General features: G+C 50.4%; 1 protein-coding gene across 1 annotated transcript in view; it reads left to right on the top strand.

Moving 5' to 3' along the window:
• The first annotated feature begins 1,769 nt into the window (after window positions 1-1,769).
• Window positions 1,770-16,143, top strand: part of LOC149363695 (uncharacterized) — a 143,300-nt gene continuing 128,926 nt past the window's right edge. Inside the window, exons 1-2 of the mRNA XM_089573657.1 lie at window positions 1,770-1,865; window positions 3,942-4,058. Coding sequence (XP_089429783.1) covers window positions 1,781-1,865; window positions 3,942-4,058 — 202 coding nt within the window. The 5' untranslated portion in view covers window positions 1,770-1,780. The remainder of the gene's footprint in view (window positions 1,866-3,941; window positions 4,059-16,143) is intronic.

Genomic DNA, 16,143 nt, shown 5'->3' with positions numbered 1-16,143 from the left:
CACCACCCCCAGTCTAGAGTTCGTGGCCCCAAAGGGTTTGATCGCGCGGGCGGCGTGCGTGTGTACGTGTGCGTGAGCGTACGTGCGTGCGTGTGCGTATCGATGGATAACGATTGCGACAGGCCGCCCCTGGCCACGGTGTCAAGACGCAGGTGCTTATTACCGGCGAGTGTTTACATTGTCGCTCGGCTTCCCGATCGTCACTGTCTGAAACATGTGCTGTCCCAAGAGAGAGAAATGGAAGGAAGACGTGGTAAAGGGTAGAAAAAGAGAGAAAGGGAGAAACAGAGGAAGACGATGTTCGAGGAGGGAGAGAGACGCTAATGGGCCGATTCTCTTTTGCACCCCGTTCCTTAATAACCACGTGTGGCATCGCGAATGTGCGGCGTGCGGTAACCGCAGACGAAATGCGGGGGGGGGGAGTCGGTGGCGCCAGCCATTTACACACTCCTCTTTTCTCGATTCTCCGCCGCTATTTCCTCTTCTCGGTAGAGCCTGTAGTGTGCCTCTAATATTGATTCTGCGTCGGATTCGATCGGCTAAACGTTCCCCGAAAGAAGCGCTAATGGTTTGCGACGAATGGTGCGTAGACTTCCCAGGCGCATTTACGCTCTCAGTTCTCCCGTGGACGCTTCTGAAGGGGCGTGCCGGGTACATCGCTTGTGAAGGTCACAAGTGGTGTTCTTCAGCTTAGTGCGAAAGGCGTCCATTCAATGAACAGATGTTTTCTTTTTTTTTTCTTGGGGTGGCGGGGGGGGGGGGGGGGGGGGGGGGGTATTGTGGCAACACTTGCGTCTCTGTCGCTTTGAAACGGCCCTCTTACTATATTCGCACGACGTTCACGCTTATAAAATGGCTTAGAAATTATATTGCACATAGTTTATATTGTCATGTTTTTGGAGCAGTGAATATTTTTATCCAAATGAGCTGTTGACTAAAGGTACCATTTAGACGATGATGACCACACGACCATAGGAGTTGGTTACACTGTGTAACCTGCAGGCTGAATAGTGACATTTCGACCCGTCTAATTCAAGTGTCAACGAATGTGAAAATTACAAATTAGTTCGCATTGCGGCAGGCTTTTTTCTTGCTGGCATTCTCTGATTCTGGAGGTTTACAAAAGAAAAGAACGCCCTAACGCTCTTTGCTTTTAGTTTAAGGCAAAATTTGTGAATTTCTGTGGTTTTTCAAACTACAGATTGAGATAGTGCAGATGCAGGACCCAGAAAAACCGCCGCCGCTGATATCTGTTGTCATTTATGTAGGGCCAAGAAATTACGAAAGAATGACATTACACCAAAAGTGCGAAAGGAGACAAAAGCATTGGGGATTGCCTCGATGTTCCACCGTGTTTTGATTCCATTTCATTATTTCAAAGCTATAGCGAGTATTAATTTTGTTTCAACAACTTGTCTTTTGGGCCAGTCGGTATTGCGTTCTGAAAATTCAAAGCTCAGCAGAGGCCAGGACGACATTGCTAGACATGACAAGCTCTGCTAACAACTTGCCTGTTCAGTGAACAAGCTCAGCCTGCGCAGTGGCAGCCAGCATCGACATGGACATACGTAATCGCCAAAGCAAAACCAGAACAAGCAAAAACAAAACAAAAAGGCAACATGCAACAAGTCCGGTCGTTCCTTGCCTCTACGGAGGTTGAATTTTCAGAGTAGACAATTTGCTCTATACTTGAGCACTGCCGCTGTCGACCTAAATCCCGTGCGTGCCTCACTCTCGTTCTCCTCTTTTCACTTCCACCGCAGATCACTGCCATCCCAAGATGCCCCGGTGTACGAACGGTGCCTGCCTGGACAACCTGTGTTACTGCAACGACGGCTACGGAGGCAAGGGCTGCGAGATGCCAGGTGAGGAGACAACCGCTCATCGCCAGTGACGTAGCGTGCGAAAACACCTTCCATCAAGTTTGCAGACGCATGCGTATTCATATATAGCTTTTACTGTTCACCGAATATAGGCGCCCTGCAACCGCAAATATTTGCGGATGAATAGGTCTTTATAGAGTATCATTACCATGTTTACGTTACCGTCACCTCATTGCGCACGTATTTATGTCTGCAGTAAATAGCGGGAGTTAAATAGAAAACAAGTCGGAATGGAATGGCCGGTTGGTCCGATCGTACGTTGGTCAGCGGTACTTCGTCCGCTCGTCCGGCGACACGTTGCCGGTTGGGGCTGCAATTCCAAACTTCTTGAGAAGCAAAAAAACTAATTTATTGAAGACGAGACCAAAACACAACGAACTTAAGAAAAAGGCGGTTTAAAGAAAGGCTGTCAAAAAGGGCTGTAGAAAAGCGGCCGAGACTGAGACTCGGCGCGCTCTTCCCGCTCTTTGTTTGCAGCGGTTTTTATCCCCTCGATAATTGGGCGGAGCTTTAATAAACCGGCTCTCGCCCAATTCCAACCAATACTGCTGCAGTGGCACTGCACATACAAGTAGGCGGAGTACACTGCTTAGCTATTTCGGAAGTCGCCGACCTCACTGACTCCCCAGAATCTCCTTTCAACGGGAAACGGTCGTCGGCCCCTTGCGGCCCCGACATGGCTGTTAGCGGTCTTTCCCGCAGCCTTGGACAGCGTCCGAAGCGCGCGACCCGCTGTCGCCATTCCTAACCCCTCCAGACGGACACGGTAGGGGGAAATTAGCTACTGGCGCCATAGGCTTCTGCCTTAACAGCGGGCATCTCTAATCATCGTCGCTCGTTTTCGCCTCACGCTGTCTTGCTACGGGAGACGGTATGCTAAAACGTCTTCCGGCATTTTGCAACGTTAACCGGTAAACCCGCCGTCCAGTAACACGGTGAAAGGTAACCTAAACATGGTAACGATATGCTAAACACTCTATTGTCTCGGTTATTCTTACGTCTCTGCGGTTAAAAACGCTACGAATCCCGTTCAATCGCCTTCATACGTACAGCCCTCCTGGATGCCTCACGGTAAATGCTAACAATGTAAAATGCATCTAAGAAAACGAGCTCAATTTAAAAGGTATGAGAGACTTCAGGCCAGCGCCTGTCCCATCGTTTCTTGTCTTCGGGTTGCAAAGCTGCGCTCAGTTTGTTTGTTTGTTTGTTTGTTTTAAGAAAGAAATGCAGTCTTTGCCAAAACTACATAGACCAAGAGGTTTCGTTTTGGACCATGTTGTGTAGCTCATTATGCGTCGCCGACGTTCCATGTATCTTGAAGGTAAGAGGAACAAGTCCTCCCTAAGTTATGGCTTGTACCGATGCGCTACTAGAGTATCACTATACGGATTAGAAACAAATCTCATTGGGGCTCTTTAACTTTGATAAACTCTGTACATACGTGAGCAATAAATGCACGCTTGCTCGCAAGTGGAACGCTTTTAGAAGGCGACAAAGAGAGACAAAAATATTTTTTGCACCAATTAAGTGCTGTTAAAACGTTGGAATTTCATTTAAAACCTTTAGTCGACGCAACATTACCAGGATTTCCGGACCAGCGCTTCTACGTAGTTCCTGTGTCTGCCACCACATGGCCCATCGCTTTGAACGTTCAAAAACAGGAAGAGAATGATCGAATTAGTGCAAAACAGAACGTGGCAAGCCTCTACACTCTAAACAGAAATGAGTAAAAGTAAGTAAGCTGTCCTCTAGTACTCTATAAAAGGGAGTATGCTAGGGAACAGCTTATTCCCTTTTTATTCCTATCTAGGTGTATTCGTTTTGAGAGTGTACGCTGAGTGGCACTGGCTGTGCGCTGTCTCTAATTCCCTCTGGTAATGGAGTCTCCTCTGTGTTAAAGACCCAATCAGTCGGACTTCCGTCAAAGTTGTTTGCGTTCAGATTCTTTCTTTATATTTTCCGTTGGCGCCCCGTGGTCGATTAACTCGATTGTACGTATTTGTCGTGCCAAAGCGAAGACTTCGCTCTGGAAACTAACTTGCTCCTTCTTCCTTGCAGACGAGAACGAGTGCAAGTACAGGCCGTGCGACGTGTTCGCCCACTGCACGAATACCATGGGCAGCTTCTACTGCTCATGCTTCCCCGGATACGAGGGAGACGGCTTCGACTGCCACGGTGAGTCTTGCGTTGACACTAATCTGTTATATATAAGCGCTTTCGTTGGCATCGGTTTACTCTATCCACTTGCGGCCGATCGACCCAAAGTGAGGTCGTGTGGGAGGCACCTGGGATGAGGTCGTGCTAAACATAAAGAAGGATTTGCAAGAAGATTACAAACTCTGCACATGACGGTTAACTCGTCGACAGATGTCTATCGTTACTCGTCGCTGTATAGCCCTCTTCTCAGAGCGCAGTGTCTTGTTATTTTTCGGTTTCGGACCTATTCCGTTTAAGCTTTACGCTTAAAGGGCAAAGACTTTCAATGCCGTGACTTTGAATGCTTGTTATCCAATTTGCGCTCTACCGTCTTGCACCACTCGAGTGTAGCATTACGTTTCGGAACAGGCGTGACCAACAACTTCGTCCTGTTTGCAACGGGTCTCCGACTTCGAATGGGCGAGCTAACGAAGCGAACGTACGTCTCGATTCTGCGAAGAATGCCAGTGCCCTCGATAACAAGCTACCCGTTGTGCCGTTCTTCTCGCTGTCACTTTCGACAGACCGCCCTCGGCGGAACAAACCGCTCAGGGAAGGGCGTTGACAATAGTTGGTCCAGCTCAGCTGAAAAGGACAAACTCGACCGCGATTGGAAGAAACCAGCAGCGAAGCGCAGAACATGATCGGTGTCTTTTCCTTTGTGGAGCGGCGATGACGCGCTTCTTGTGTAAATCGCATGGCAGTCACCTGTTGCAAGTGTTGTCTTGTGTAGCAAGTTGACAAGCATGTGTGAAAGTGTCAAGTACAGTGTGCGTCTTGGCTTACAAGGCTTCCCCCCCCCCCCCCCCCCCCCCCACAATGTGCAATACCGACACGACCCTCAACTATTGCCGCAGTTAAGCATGTGACGTACGGACGCACAGTATCGGCGTGGAATTAAAATAAATAGCGAATATTGTGTCACCGGAGCAGCCAGTCGACAAAGCCCGCCGGCTGCACCGATGACAAATATTTCCTGACGCCCTTGCGACAACCCTTATTTATTCTTTGCAAGTTTCAACCGTAGATCAGACGATGCACAGATATAACCCACACATTCAAATTGTTCTTGTTGGTGGTGGTGGCAACAACTTTATTTTAACAAAAGAACAAAACGTCCTCAAGGGTGGGCTTCTACTTGTCCAAGAGTCCACGGGCCTGGGCTTAACGAAGAGCTCGGTACACCAGCCATGTTTGGCCAGCTGGTTGAGCAACTCGCAGAGAGCCCTCCCATGAGGAGGGAAATGGTTTGGGTATGGGGGGAACTGCCGTGGTATGGGGGGAACTGCTCACAGATAGTGCATGACGGTGGTCTTGGCCGTCCCACATGTTGAGCAGAGTCAAAGCAGGGTGGTAGCGATGGAGGAGGTAGGGTGAGATTTAACAGGTTGTCTGCAGTTGCCGCCAGACCGCACTGTATTTTGAATAGAGTGCACGGTGAGGTGGTGGGAGGGTTAAGTGGCTGTTTTCGTAATGAGTGGTGACTTGGCGGTATGTTAGTAGAGCCCGTGAGGTTCAAACTATTTGATTTACAGCTGGACTTCTAGGCATGTAGCTTCGAAACGAGATTTCCACTCAGCTGCGATCCTCCCAAGTGTCTGCGCGCAAAAACCACGACGCTAAGGTAAAGAGTCGTGGCAGAAATTGACGACACGCCACCACTTCGCTCACTCGAAAACGTCGTCGGCGACTGTCGGAGGCCATCCGCGCGCGCGCTTGTAGCTCATGTTTATTGCATGACTGGAGACGCGCGACGACCTGGTGCGGAAAACGGAATGGAGCGCCGTGAGGGCGCATCCGCCAGCGCGGAGCAGGGTTTCCCGCCGCAACCGCAACTGTGAAGCCGCCCGCGCCAGTGTGAGGTCGCGGGTTCAATTTCCGGTTCCGTCGGGTCGGGTGGTGTGCATTTACGGTGTAGGGCGTTGAATTTTGAATCGCCCCTGCCGGAGAGTTCACCAAAGAAAGTGCAACCTCGACTTCGAAGTTTAAAAACCAGTCGGGAGATTTCACGGCTGCTTGATCGTCGCCATGTCCTGAAACCTGGCACATGAACACGACCGCTGCTTTCTGAATGCGCCTTGTTTCATCTCCTTGACACTGGCAAGTGCAGCTTTGAGAGCGTTCTTTTATTAGTAGATCAAAGGAGAACGCCTTTTTGCGCCATGTACGGTGTTTTCGGGAGGTGGTGGGTTCGACTCTCGTGCCGGCCAGGTACCCATCGGTTTTCTCAAAACTGGTACAAGCTACGCCCTCTATCTAGCGCTCGGCTTCCTAAGGTTGCATATCTTGGAAAAGGGGCTTGCGCCTTCAAACCCCGTGCACCGTATAGCAACGCCATTCGTTGCGTCACCGCTTAAGTGGAGCGCTTGAAAACGCTACTCCGCTCCTCCGTAAGATGAATGAACTTCACGGCAAAGCTTGCGCGCAGGAATCAAAAACGCGATGGCTGCCGAGCGTCTTCAGTACCTGAAGCAAGAGGACGAGTGAGAGGCTGTAAAGGACGGCAGAGTGAAAAACGTACAAAGCGGTGCTGTGTTGCGAAAACGGGCTGAGTAATGCTCGCTCTTTTCTGCGTAGAAGAGTGGCGACGGCCACGCCTTTCGCAACACAGCATTCAGTTAACTCCCGCTTCACTCTCCGACTAGTTGCGTGCAGCGCGGCAGACCCGTGCACAGGTGCGTGCCCTCTCTTCCTGTTCTCTAAATGAAGTATCGCTCATTTACTCCGGTACTGTGCGATGTCTTGCACATGTGCGAGGAATTATAGGGGCGTTTACTGTACGAGGAAAGTAAGAAAAGCTCATTTCAACACGATATACGCTCGCATGGAGACATGCTGACATGGGGCAGAGACAGTGTTCTCCTGTACAAAGCAACACTCTAAACGTAGAGGAGTAAAAAATGGAGTAAACTGTTCTCTAGCAGACTTCCTTTTATAAAAAAGGGGGGTGTGCTAAATGACAGCTTACCTACTTTTTACTTCCATATAGGTGTATTTGTGTTTAGATTGAATAACAGGGCGACATAGAACGCGGAATTACAGAAAAGAAATATGCTATGGAGTAATTTTGAGTGTAGTAATTTTGAAGAGGCGATAAAAGATATTTGGTTAGAACATCGCAGTTTCCAATCAGGTGTCGGTGCCGGCAAGGCCATTATAATCTGAGAGGCTATGGTTCAGGATTAGCAAAGGTAATGTGAGTGGGTACACGATAGCCGTCAGTAAAAAGAAAGAAAGAAGGAAGGAAAAAGAACGCGGTTGGGGGACTACTTACTGAAAAGCTGGTAAGCGACCTAAGGATAGGATTTTAGGTGTCAGATTCAGTATAGCCCAAAAAGGAACGGGTCTTTTGAAATAAGGTTGGAATCATAGATAGTGCTCGTTAAGGTCGAGAAGAGTGTTTTAAAAAGATCGGGAAAACTTTCCGAGCCTGGCGGGTCCCGCCATCGCACCGTTTGAAAGGGGACGCTGTTACACTCGATCCACCAATCGTGATCTGACACCTCCTGCTTGGACGAGTGGTGACACCTCGATGTCAACATTAAGGCACGCGCCCTAGCGCCGCTACTGCACAGAATTGCGGCACACGGAGCGCTTCATACTGACGACAGCGCATTGCAGGCCGGCGATGCGGAGGGAGCGCTTCGGAATTCGCCGAGATTACGAGAGCCGCGCCTGTCGTCGCCCTCGTCGTCACAGCGACGGCGCTGTCATCGCGGCGCCTCGCCCGCTCGCGTCACGGGGGCAGGGCCTTGAACTTGTTCCTTGCCTGTCTTCGGGCCTCGCCCGCCGGGACTCCCACAACTGTCATCGCGCAGCAAACTACCACTCCCAAGAGCAGAGCGTATGCGGCAGTCTCCTTCGCCGTTGTCGAGTTCTCAATTCTCATTCACAAGTTCTGCGGAATCACTCGCGCGCCCTCTTTCTACTCTTGCAGTGCGAGGAAGCCGAAATGGCCCGTCTTGTATCCAGAGTGCTCTTCGCAAACTGGCGCTTTTTCTGGAAATCCCCCCGTCTAAGAAAGAATGAGAGATAGGGGGCAGAGAGAGGAGAAAGACAAGACAACGAGAGTGCGGTTGCCAGTAGATGCTATTGCATTCCATTGGTATTTGTGGGGTTTAACGTTCCGAAACGACTCAGGCTATGAGGGACGCTGTAGTAGTAGAGAGTTCCGGATTGATTGAGACCATCCGGGGATCTTGAACGTGCACTTACCTCGCAGAGCACACGGGCGCCATTGCATTTCGCCTCGATCGAGATGCAATCGGGATTCGTCCCCGCGTCCTTGGAATCAGCAGCCGAACGCTGAGGCCACTAGGCCACCATGGCGAGCTCTTTACTTCATTCATTCATATTCGGTCGTGACTTGCGCAGGAGTGAATTCAGCGTAGGTTATATTCGTGGATGTTTTAGAACCACTCCTTTAAATCCATCTTACCCTCTCAGATTTGAAGGAACGCCACATTGGCAGCTGCGGTTTGGACGACAACAGTTTAAACAAAAAATGATCTGCGCAAACAGGACCCCTCTTCCCTCTCAGAGAGTTCCTTATAAATCCGCCCCTGTAAGGAGGGTGGTTTATACGTGGCTCCTGTGTGAAACTAAACAAAGCAAACAAGAAGAAATGAGCGAAATTGGAGGACAAAGGGCAGATGTTCTTACAACACCCGAGGGGCTTTGACAGGTCGCAGAATTTCGGTTATTTAACGCCGTGGACTAAAGATTACGGGGTGCAGGTTCGAATCAAAAATAATTAATGCAGCGTTGTCCCACTACTCTCTCAGCTGTTATTCGTTCCTCCTGATTGAACATACATGTTCCCGTATGGTTGCCACCCTTCGAGTGATTTGGTTTGCTTAACCACTCAGAAATGACTCCCCCCCCCCCCCCCCCCCCCCCCCCTTGAGCCCGCGTTTTGTCCATGACTGCGCCTACGCTGGAGACGGGTACGTGACGATCGTGACACGGTCGCGGCCAACGAGGGGGGTTGTCGATTGCCTTGCGACTCGTCACGACGAGGCTTAACGCTAACGGCGCCGCGTACGGCAGCTCATTTGCATTCGCCTTGTGAGCACGTGCAGAGGACGTCGTATATTTGACTGCGGGCGGCGCAAGGGCGCAGCCGTCAATAACGCGTTCGCTACGTCCCGGAAACGAAGGACTTCGCGGAGCCGATGCCTGCTCTTTCAAACGTGCTGGTTAATGACTAGCTGTAATAGTCATGTCAAGGACACTGGCCGTCGCGAACGGTGCTTAGCTCTTTCTAAAAGCCTTTGCACTGCTTAACGGGCGTTAAGGGTTGAACGAGTTAGAGCGAATCGAATGCGTTTACAACACCTTCGGTTCGTTGTACAGATTCCAGCCTGCACTCGTAATAAACAGGTCGACAGTGCCTCGTAGTTTTTGTCAGGCTGAGAATTCGTTTAGACGGAGAAGGCGCTCGGTTCTGGGGCCACCTGTCTGGGCAGATGGCGGAACAATTTCATTTGGTCGAATATTCGTAGAACCGGATATGATTAGCTCGAGGTGCGCGCGGTCTTCTTCAAATTAGTGAACCAGTCAGTAATGCCTTACCTGAAGTCAATCCGGTTTTTGATCCTGATTAATGAGTTCACTTATAATTACGAATTAAAATCTACTATACCGGCGTGCAGCCTAGGTATATCCACACCGTGGCCCTGAAGTTAGCCATCGATTACCGTAACAATGGAGTAAATTCCTCCTCAGCAATGCCCACGACATCCGGCTTGTATTCGCGCGCTTAGCGAGACCCGCGCGAGCGTCGTTATTAATAATGGCGCCGAGGCTTCTTTCCTCCCAAAACGACCGCAACGCTCGATCACCGCCTACCGGGCTGTCCGACAAACCGCGCACTTCTTAAGCACGCTTCTTACATTATACCCTCACGCCTCGTGTCAGCTTCCTCATATAGGCTCCAGGCATGCGGACGCGCGTGTCGGTGTCTGTGCGTAGCACAAAAGTTTCGAAACAGAGAGCGCCATATCCTCACGATGGGCACGACTTCCTGTATCCTCCTTCCCTTCTTCTTCATCCACGTCCACCTGCGCACCTACACACACGAACGACGAACAACTCACGGCCGCCTAAAGCTGAGTCGGTGTACAGACGCACAGACGCTGAAGCGGCGTCAGAAGTGTCTCGGTGCGCCGGGCGGATGCAAAGTAACTACGGGGTTCTCTCTCCTTTCCTCGCACTGTCTGGACCTTTCTTAGACAGCACTCGCCTCGCGTCAGCGCGTCGCCGTCGTTGTATGTATTACTTACGTATCACCTTCCTTCCTTAGCGCATCGCTCGTCCGGGCCAGCGTTGCCCAACCCACCGCCGCCTTCGTCTTCCTCTCAAGGTCGTTCCACGGCGTCCGCGTATTAGAGCCTGTGGCGCAACAGAGCGGCCTGTCTTAGGTAAAGAATCTCCGGCAGCTGCTGCAAGAACTGTATAGCAATGACGACCGTGGTCTGAGCAAACAGCCGTCTGCCATAGGGGTCACTTTTCATCTCCTTTTGGGAGTCGGTCGGGTAGTGTGGGAGTACGTAACACGCAAAGTTAATTCATATATAATCACTAAGAATGGTATATTGTAAGGTCTAGCTAACATCTTAGGCGGACACGGAAGAGCTTCTCATCATCTCCGTACCGCACCCAGAGTCGCACTAGCTTCCGTGTTCGTGGGTGCGTTGGCTAGCTTCACCTACATACACTTGCGCACTGCGGTGAAGGGGAGCTGAACCGTTCGTCATAGCGCGGTACTGCCGTACGTGGTCGCTTCGCGAAGGGTCCCCCGCTGCGCTGTAAAATTACGACTTTTTCATCCGTGTTTGCAATCCGCCCCGGTTTCCATTTCCGTGTTCTCTTGCGACGCGTATGTTCTCTTGCACTCCTTTTGAGTGCCCTTCTCTAAATGAGCATAATTGAGTTGCCGGAAAACGGGGCTCCTCCGCTCCTACGCGGTGTAATGGATCGTCCATGCCGGCTAGCGCACGGGCGCTACCTTAACGGAACCTCGCGGTGATGGAACAAACGGCAACGCACCCACACAAAGTGAGTTCCGTTAGAATGCCACGAGCTTTCGACACGTGGTCTTGCGACACGAACGTGTTCGGGAAGTACGTTTGTGTTCTCTCGTTTTCGAAGGTCACTCTCGGCCACATTTGGCCACTCTCGGCAACTTTCGGCAACTCTCGGCAACTCTCGGCTCATCGCGTTTCTTACTCTACAAATCTGCTCACCGAGAGGAGCTAGAGTATACGCCTGCAGACACGACCACGAACATAACCAAAGTTTTTTCTCATAGCCAACTTGTAAAATTGATTGCTGCGATTTGCGGCGGTACGGCTGCCACCAGCCAGTGTTGAAAGTAATTAAGAGCGGCGCTTCGAGGACAATTGGTATGACAATACCCACGATACTCTGTCGTCAGGAGACAGATTATTCTGATCCTAATTCGTAATTACGCAGGAAACTGGAAGGAAAGGGGTTTCAGTCAGGTGTGCAAAGCCCAAGCGGCACTGGCTGGAGTTTTGAAGGAATGCATTTGCATTCCTTTTTTTCGTTTTAGGATACGCTCAAGTAGCCAGACAGGAGAGTGTTAGCTAGCCGGAGCTTCTATTACAAGTCACCTGTGGAAGCCACAGGTACACACTTTACGCGCAATACGAAACGGTTTGAACTCCTTTTTTCCTCCTAGTCGTCTTGTTTAGTTTCAATGCTGACATGGTAAAGTGCACGCGCTATAGCGGTTGTACTTTGTGGCAAGATAAACCTGCGCATCACAAGAAACGCAATGCAGTGAAGAGCATAAAATACTAAGCGGTCATTGGTCGATACTTTGTAGCTGAAAAAGTAAACGCTTTTCCAAGTGCGTACACACAACTCGAAGGGCCGATCTCCGCTTATGCAATAGATATTTATATTCGCTCTGAGGCTATGGGCTGAGTTGAGCAATAACTGTCACTTGTCGCTTCATCAAACACCCGTGACGCCTCTTTTCGTCGCATTTTTGCCCAGAGGCGTGCCGTCACTCAAGTACGCAGTAGCAACAGAGCTTCCCGCATTTGACGTTTGATGCCGTTCGACTCAGGGGTACGTATGACAGGCGCGTCCACGTCCTCGTCGACGCTGTATACACGGCCATCGCCGTTCGTGAACGTTGACGTGATATAGGGCTCTCCCGTCACGATTGTATCGCCTTGGTGCCGTGACAGACTCATGCCGGCCCGACATTGGTTTTTCTCGTCAACAACACGCGGCGTTGCTGTCGAGCCGCACGATCGCTGTCTCCCACAGGACTCCCATAGAATGCACCATTTATCCCCACCGGTCATCGTTGAACGAACTTCGCCTTGTTTAAAGCGCTAGCTTCTAACCGTGACCGCTTTTTCACTATGCCGGCGTTCAACTTATGACGTCACAGGGTCATGTGCTAGGTTAAGTGCGGGTGAAGAAGATACAGTGCTTTTTTTTCGGTGCGAAATTCTCCGTAGCGTCGCCGTAGCTGCCGGAGCACTCAAGAACCATTCGACGCGTATGCCTGTTGAGCTTGTTGACCGCCGACTTGCGCTCTTATACCAAAGCAGTAAAGCTCGATAGTCCCGACAGTTGTCGGCGTGTCAGTTTCTGGCCACACTGCTTATTCTATACGAATAGAGCGCTTGCACGCGTGACATGTGCAGTATCTAGACGTCGGAGAAGTGTGACACAGACAACTTCCATCATTCACTCCGCAGTTTCTCTTCAAGAACGAGTCAGAAGCGTAGTTTTTTTTCTCACAAATATTGCTCGTTAAAACGATCCATTTAATGCCTTTTCGTGTCCAAAACATAAGTAATGCCTTTACGCTTCTCAAGTTACGCGTCTTTAGGCGCAAGATCTCTTTGATGCCTTTTCATGTTCGATAGAGAAGTAAAAGTACAACTGCCTCTAGAGCGCCAGCTAAATTACCTTCCAGATTTTTCGCACCTGTACAACCGCGAAGGGACGAAACCGTCAAGAGGAGATGAGAGCCTCCGCTAAAACGATCTTCCGAGCGGGTCTGCGTCTCCAGGCCCGTTGCAGACGACAGGAAAGGCGACCGCCCCGCCCCATTGCATTGAGGATCGCAAGATGCCTTTCCTGTCGCCCGCATGAAGCCCCGACTTCGGCCAGTTCTGCTGCGTGAAAAAAGAAGAGGAAATGACGTACGCCACGGGTGGGGGCGTGAACTACGGTATGCGACGGGACCCTTATGCCAACTGCACAGGATATGGTCCTGTTCTATGGAAGCCCACGACCAAGGCACCGCCGGCGGGCCATCTAGACACCTGCGGAGGATGAAATTACTAGTGTCGCGATTCTCGTGTCGTGCATGCGAATCGCATGAGAACCGAACAAAAAGAAAAGAACTCGGAGAAAGTCTTTCGCGTTGTTTACTTTCATTCGCTCACATCCAACTATAGAGAAGCGATGACAGCGCCCTTCTCCGGAAATATACGCTTATCGCATACGGGTATGCCACGTATTAGTCCTCAAAACCGGGAGCTCAAAGTGCCATGTGATATCTTCTGACTGCCCGCTTTTTCTGGCCTTTAATGATCTACTCTTTGTACAGGTAGAGGAGCGGACGTGCTTCTATGTGGTTACATTTTAGTTGCTACACCAAACATCGGTCGCGTGTGTCGGCGGTACTACTGTCAGCGAGAAAGGATAGGGTGGACCTGAATAGGCATGCATTCGGGAAACGTGAACTTGGACTAAATTCTGAATTTTCGACTAAAGACTGTCTCGTTGGGTTTGTAGCTTTGGGAATTTCGTTTTTAGCCCTTGGTTAGTGCCAGAGTCCTTTCTTTTTATGTTCGGGGAATATGTACAAACATGCTTGATACTTAAAGGGAAGCTTACGTGGCCTCCCGACAAGTGATTTTCAAATATACAGATGTAGAGTTTTTCCGCAAGTTTACACACACAAAGTCCGTCCACTTCACCTTCTACTCTTTCCAGGTCTGGCATATGAAACCTGCTGCAGGTTTCACTGCTGGCCACTACAATAGAGTAGTATTGGTGGTGTGACGGGTGGCATATGTGGCCCTACGCATTATACATGTGAGTGACAAAGTGAGACGATTTAAAGGTTCGTGTGGGAAGCCTCTGTCCTCATGTCTCTCAGAATCTGAAAACAACGCTTCTGCCAAGATTTATTGCTGAATGTGTGGCTTTGAAAGATAGTCTAGAGACAGAGAGAGAAAACGCGCAAATCCTTAGCGCTTTCGAATCGTTCCCGTTTACAGCACTCACAGGCCGAGCCTATGTCGGCAGTCTACAAGGCGGCGCTTTCGTTCGTGTTCCTGAATACCTCTACGCGGAGGCTTCGTCGTAAATATGAAAGGCTTTTCGCCCTTTTAAGAGCCCCGTCGCCCCTCCACAAGAGAACAAACGCTGGCGGAAGAGCATATATGCACACACACGCAGCCTCTTACTCGCTTTGTAAAAGTATGCAGCGCCCAGACAGCTCGACTTATCCAGTGATAACTGCTGAACGAAGCTGATTGCACTTACACAGCGGTGATTTATTCCTCTTTTCTTTTTTCTTTTTTTGTGTCGCTGCATATCGCTAGCTAATGTGGTTATACGGGACTGGCGTGCACTCTAACTAGAAAAGAGTAAAACGGGAGTAAACTGTACACTTGCAAACTCCGTTTTGTAAAAGGTAGTGCACTAGAGGGCGGCTTAGTCCTTTTTCACTCCCATATAGGCGTATAGTGCGCTAGAGGGCGGCTTAGTCCTTTTTCACTCCCATATAGGCCTATAGTGCACTAGAGGGCGGCTTAGTCCTTTTTCACTCCCATATAGGCGTATAGTGCACTAGAGGGCAGCTTAGTCCTTTTTCACTCCCATATAGGCGTATAGTGCACTAGAGGGCAGCTTAGTCCTTTTTCACTCCCATATAGGCGTATTCGTGTTTAGAGTGTAATTCCTCTAAACAGCTCCGACTTTTAGCTTTTAGCCACCACGGCTCCTGGTTGGCTGGTAGTGGCTCTACAGCTTCGACAGCACTGCGCGGATTTAGTGGAGAAGAGAGCGCATAGGAAGAGGTCGGCAAATAAAGAACGTCGGTGGGTCTCCGTCGGCGCGCCTTTATTTCACCTCCTCTCCCGCTTCTGTGCGCGGACCGCGTAAAAGCCTTCCGCACTTCCGGGCTGCGGTGGATTTGTCCGGCGGCGCCCGGGGGGGCGTCGAGAATGGGCGTCACTGCGAACGGGACCGGTTGGCTTCCTAAGCCGGGGCTGACCGGCCCAACTGCAGGTGCCACTTGGCTTATAGCCGCTGCTGCTGCTCCCCTGGCCGCTTATTTATTTGTTCGTTTCTTTCTCTGCCGTGGCGGAGAGAAGATGGGGTTAAACAACGCAAGGGTGATCGAGGGGGGTGCGACGTTATTAGTGAGGACCGTCTTGGATGCGCTGCGCGTGTGATGGAAGAGACGGAGACGAGGTTATGGTATTAATCAGTCGGTTTAATCGGGGGAGAGGAAGTTGGTGCGAATAATAGATGATGATGATTATTGTGATGGTGGTATTAACGCGAGAGCGTTACAGGCCTTGTTCTGCAGGAAATCCGGCGTCGGCGTTGTCGGCGTCGTGGGCGAAAAATCGCGAGCATGGCTCTGGCAGGCGGTGCCCAGAGAGCAACCTAGAAGGGAGATGGGCAACCTAGGTCACGTGACATTGCGGCGTCATCACAACCTGTCCGCCGTGGCAGGTGGCAGTTAAATTAATGATCGGTCACTCGGGAAGAGCAACCTGGGCCGCACAAGGCCCACCCCTGGGTGCACCTGCCATTGCAGGGCAATGGCGCATCGCTTAATCGCTGCACCACTGCGCAAGGAGGGGTATAAGGACAACTAGGAATCTATGAATGTGAAGTAGAGAATGTCCAGTTGTGCATATATGGGAATTAACTCATTACGCTGTCGCGTCATACCCTTAAGGCGGAGCTTAAATATCTCCCCTAATTTTAATTAGTTGATTTAATTTGATAAGACGAAGTTGGAACCAAGAAGAGATGATGGATTGTT

This window comes from Amblyomma mixtum, chromosome 2 (assembly GCF_055824585.1).
Source record: "Amblyomma mixtum isolate Tamu chromosome 2, ASM5582458v1, whole genome shotgun sequence".
NCBI lineage: Eukaryota > Metazoa > Arthropoda > Arachnida > Ixodida > Ixodidae > Amblyomma > Amblyomma mixtum.
The sequence above is the reverse complement of the archived record's forward strand: the minus strand, read 5'-3'. Positions and strand labels throughout refer to the sequence as shown.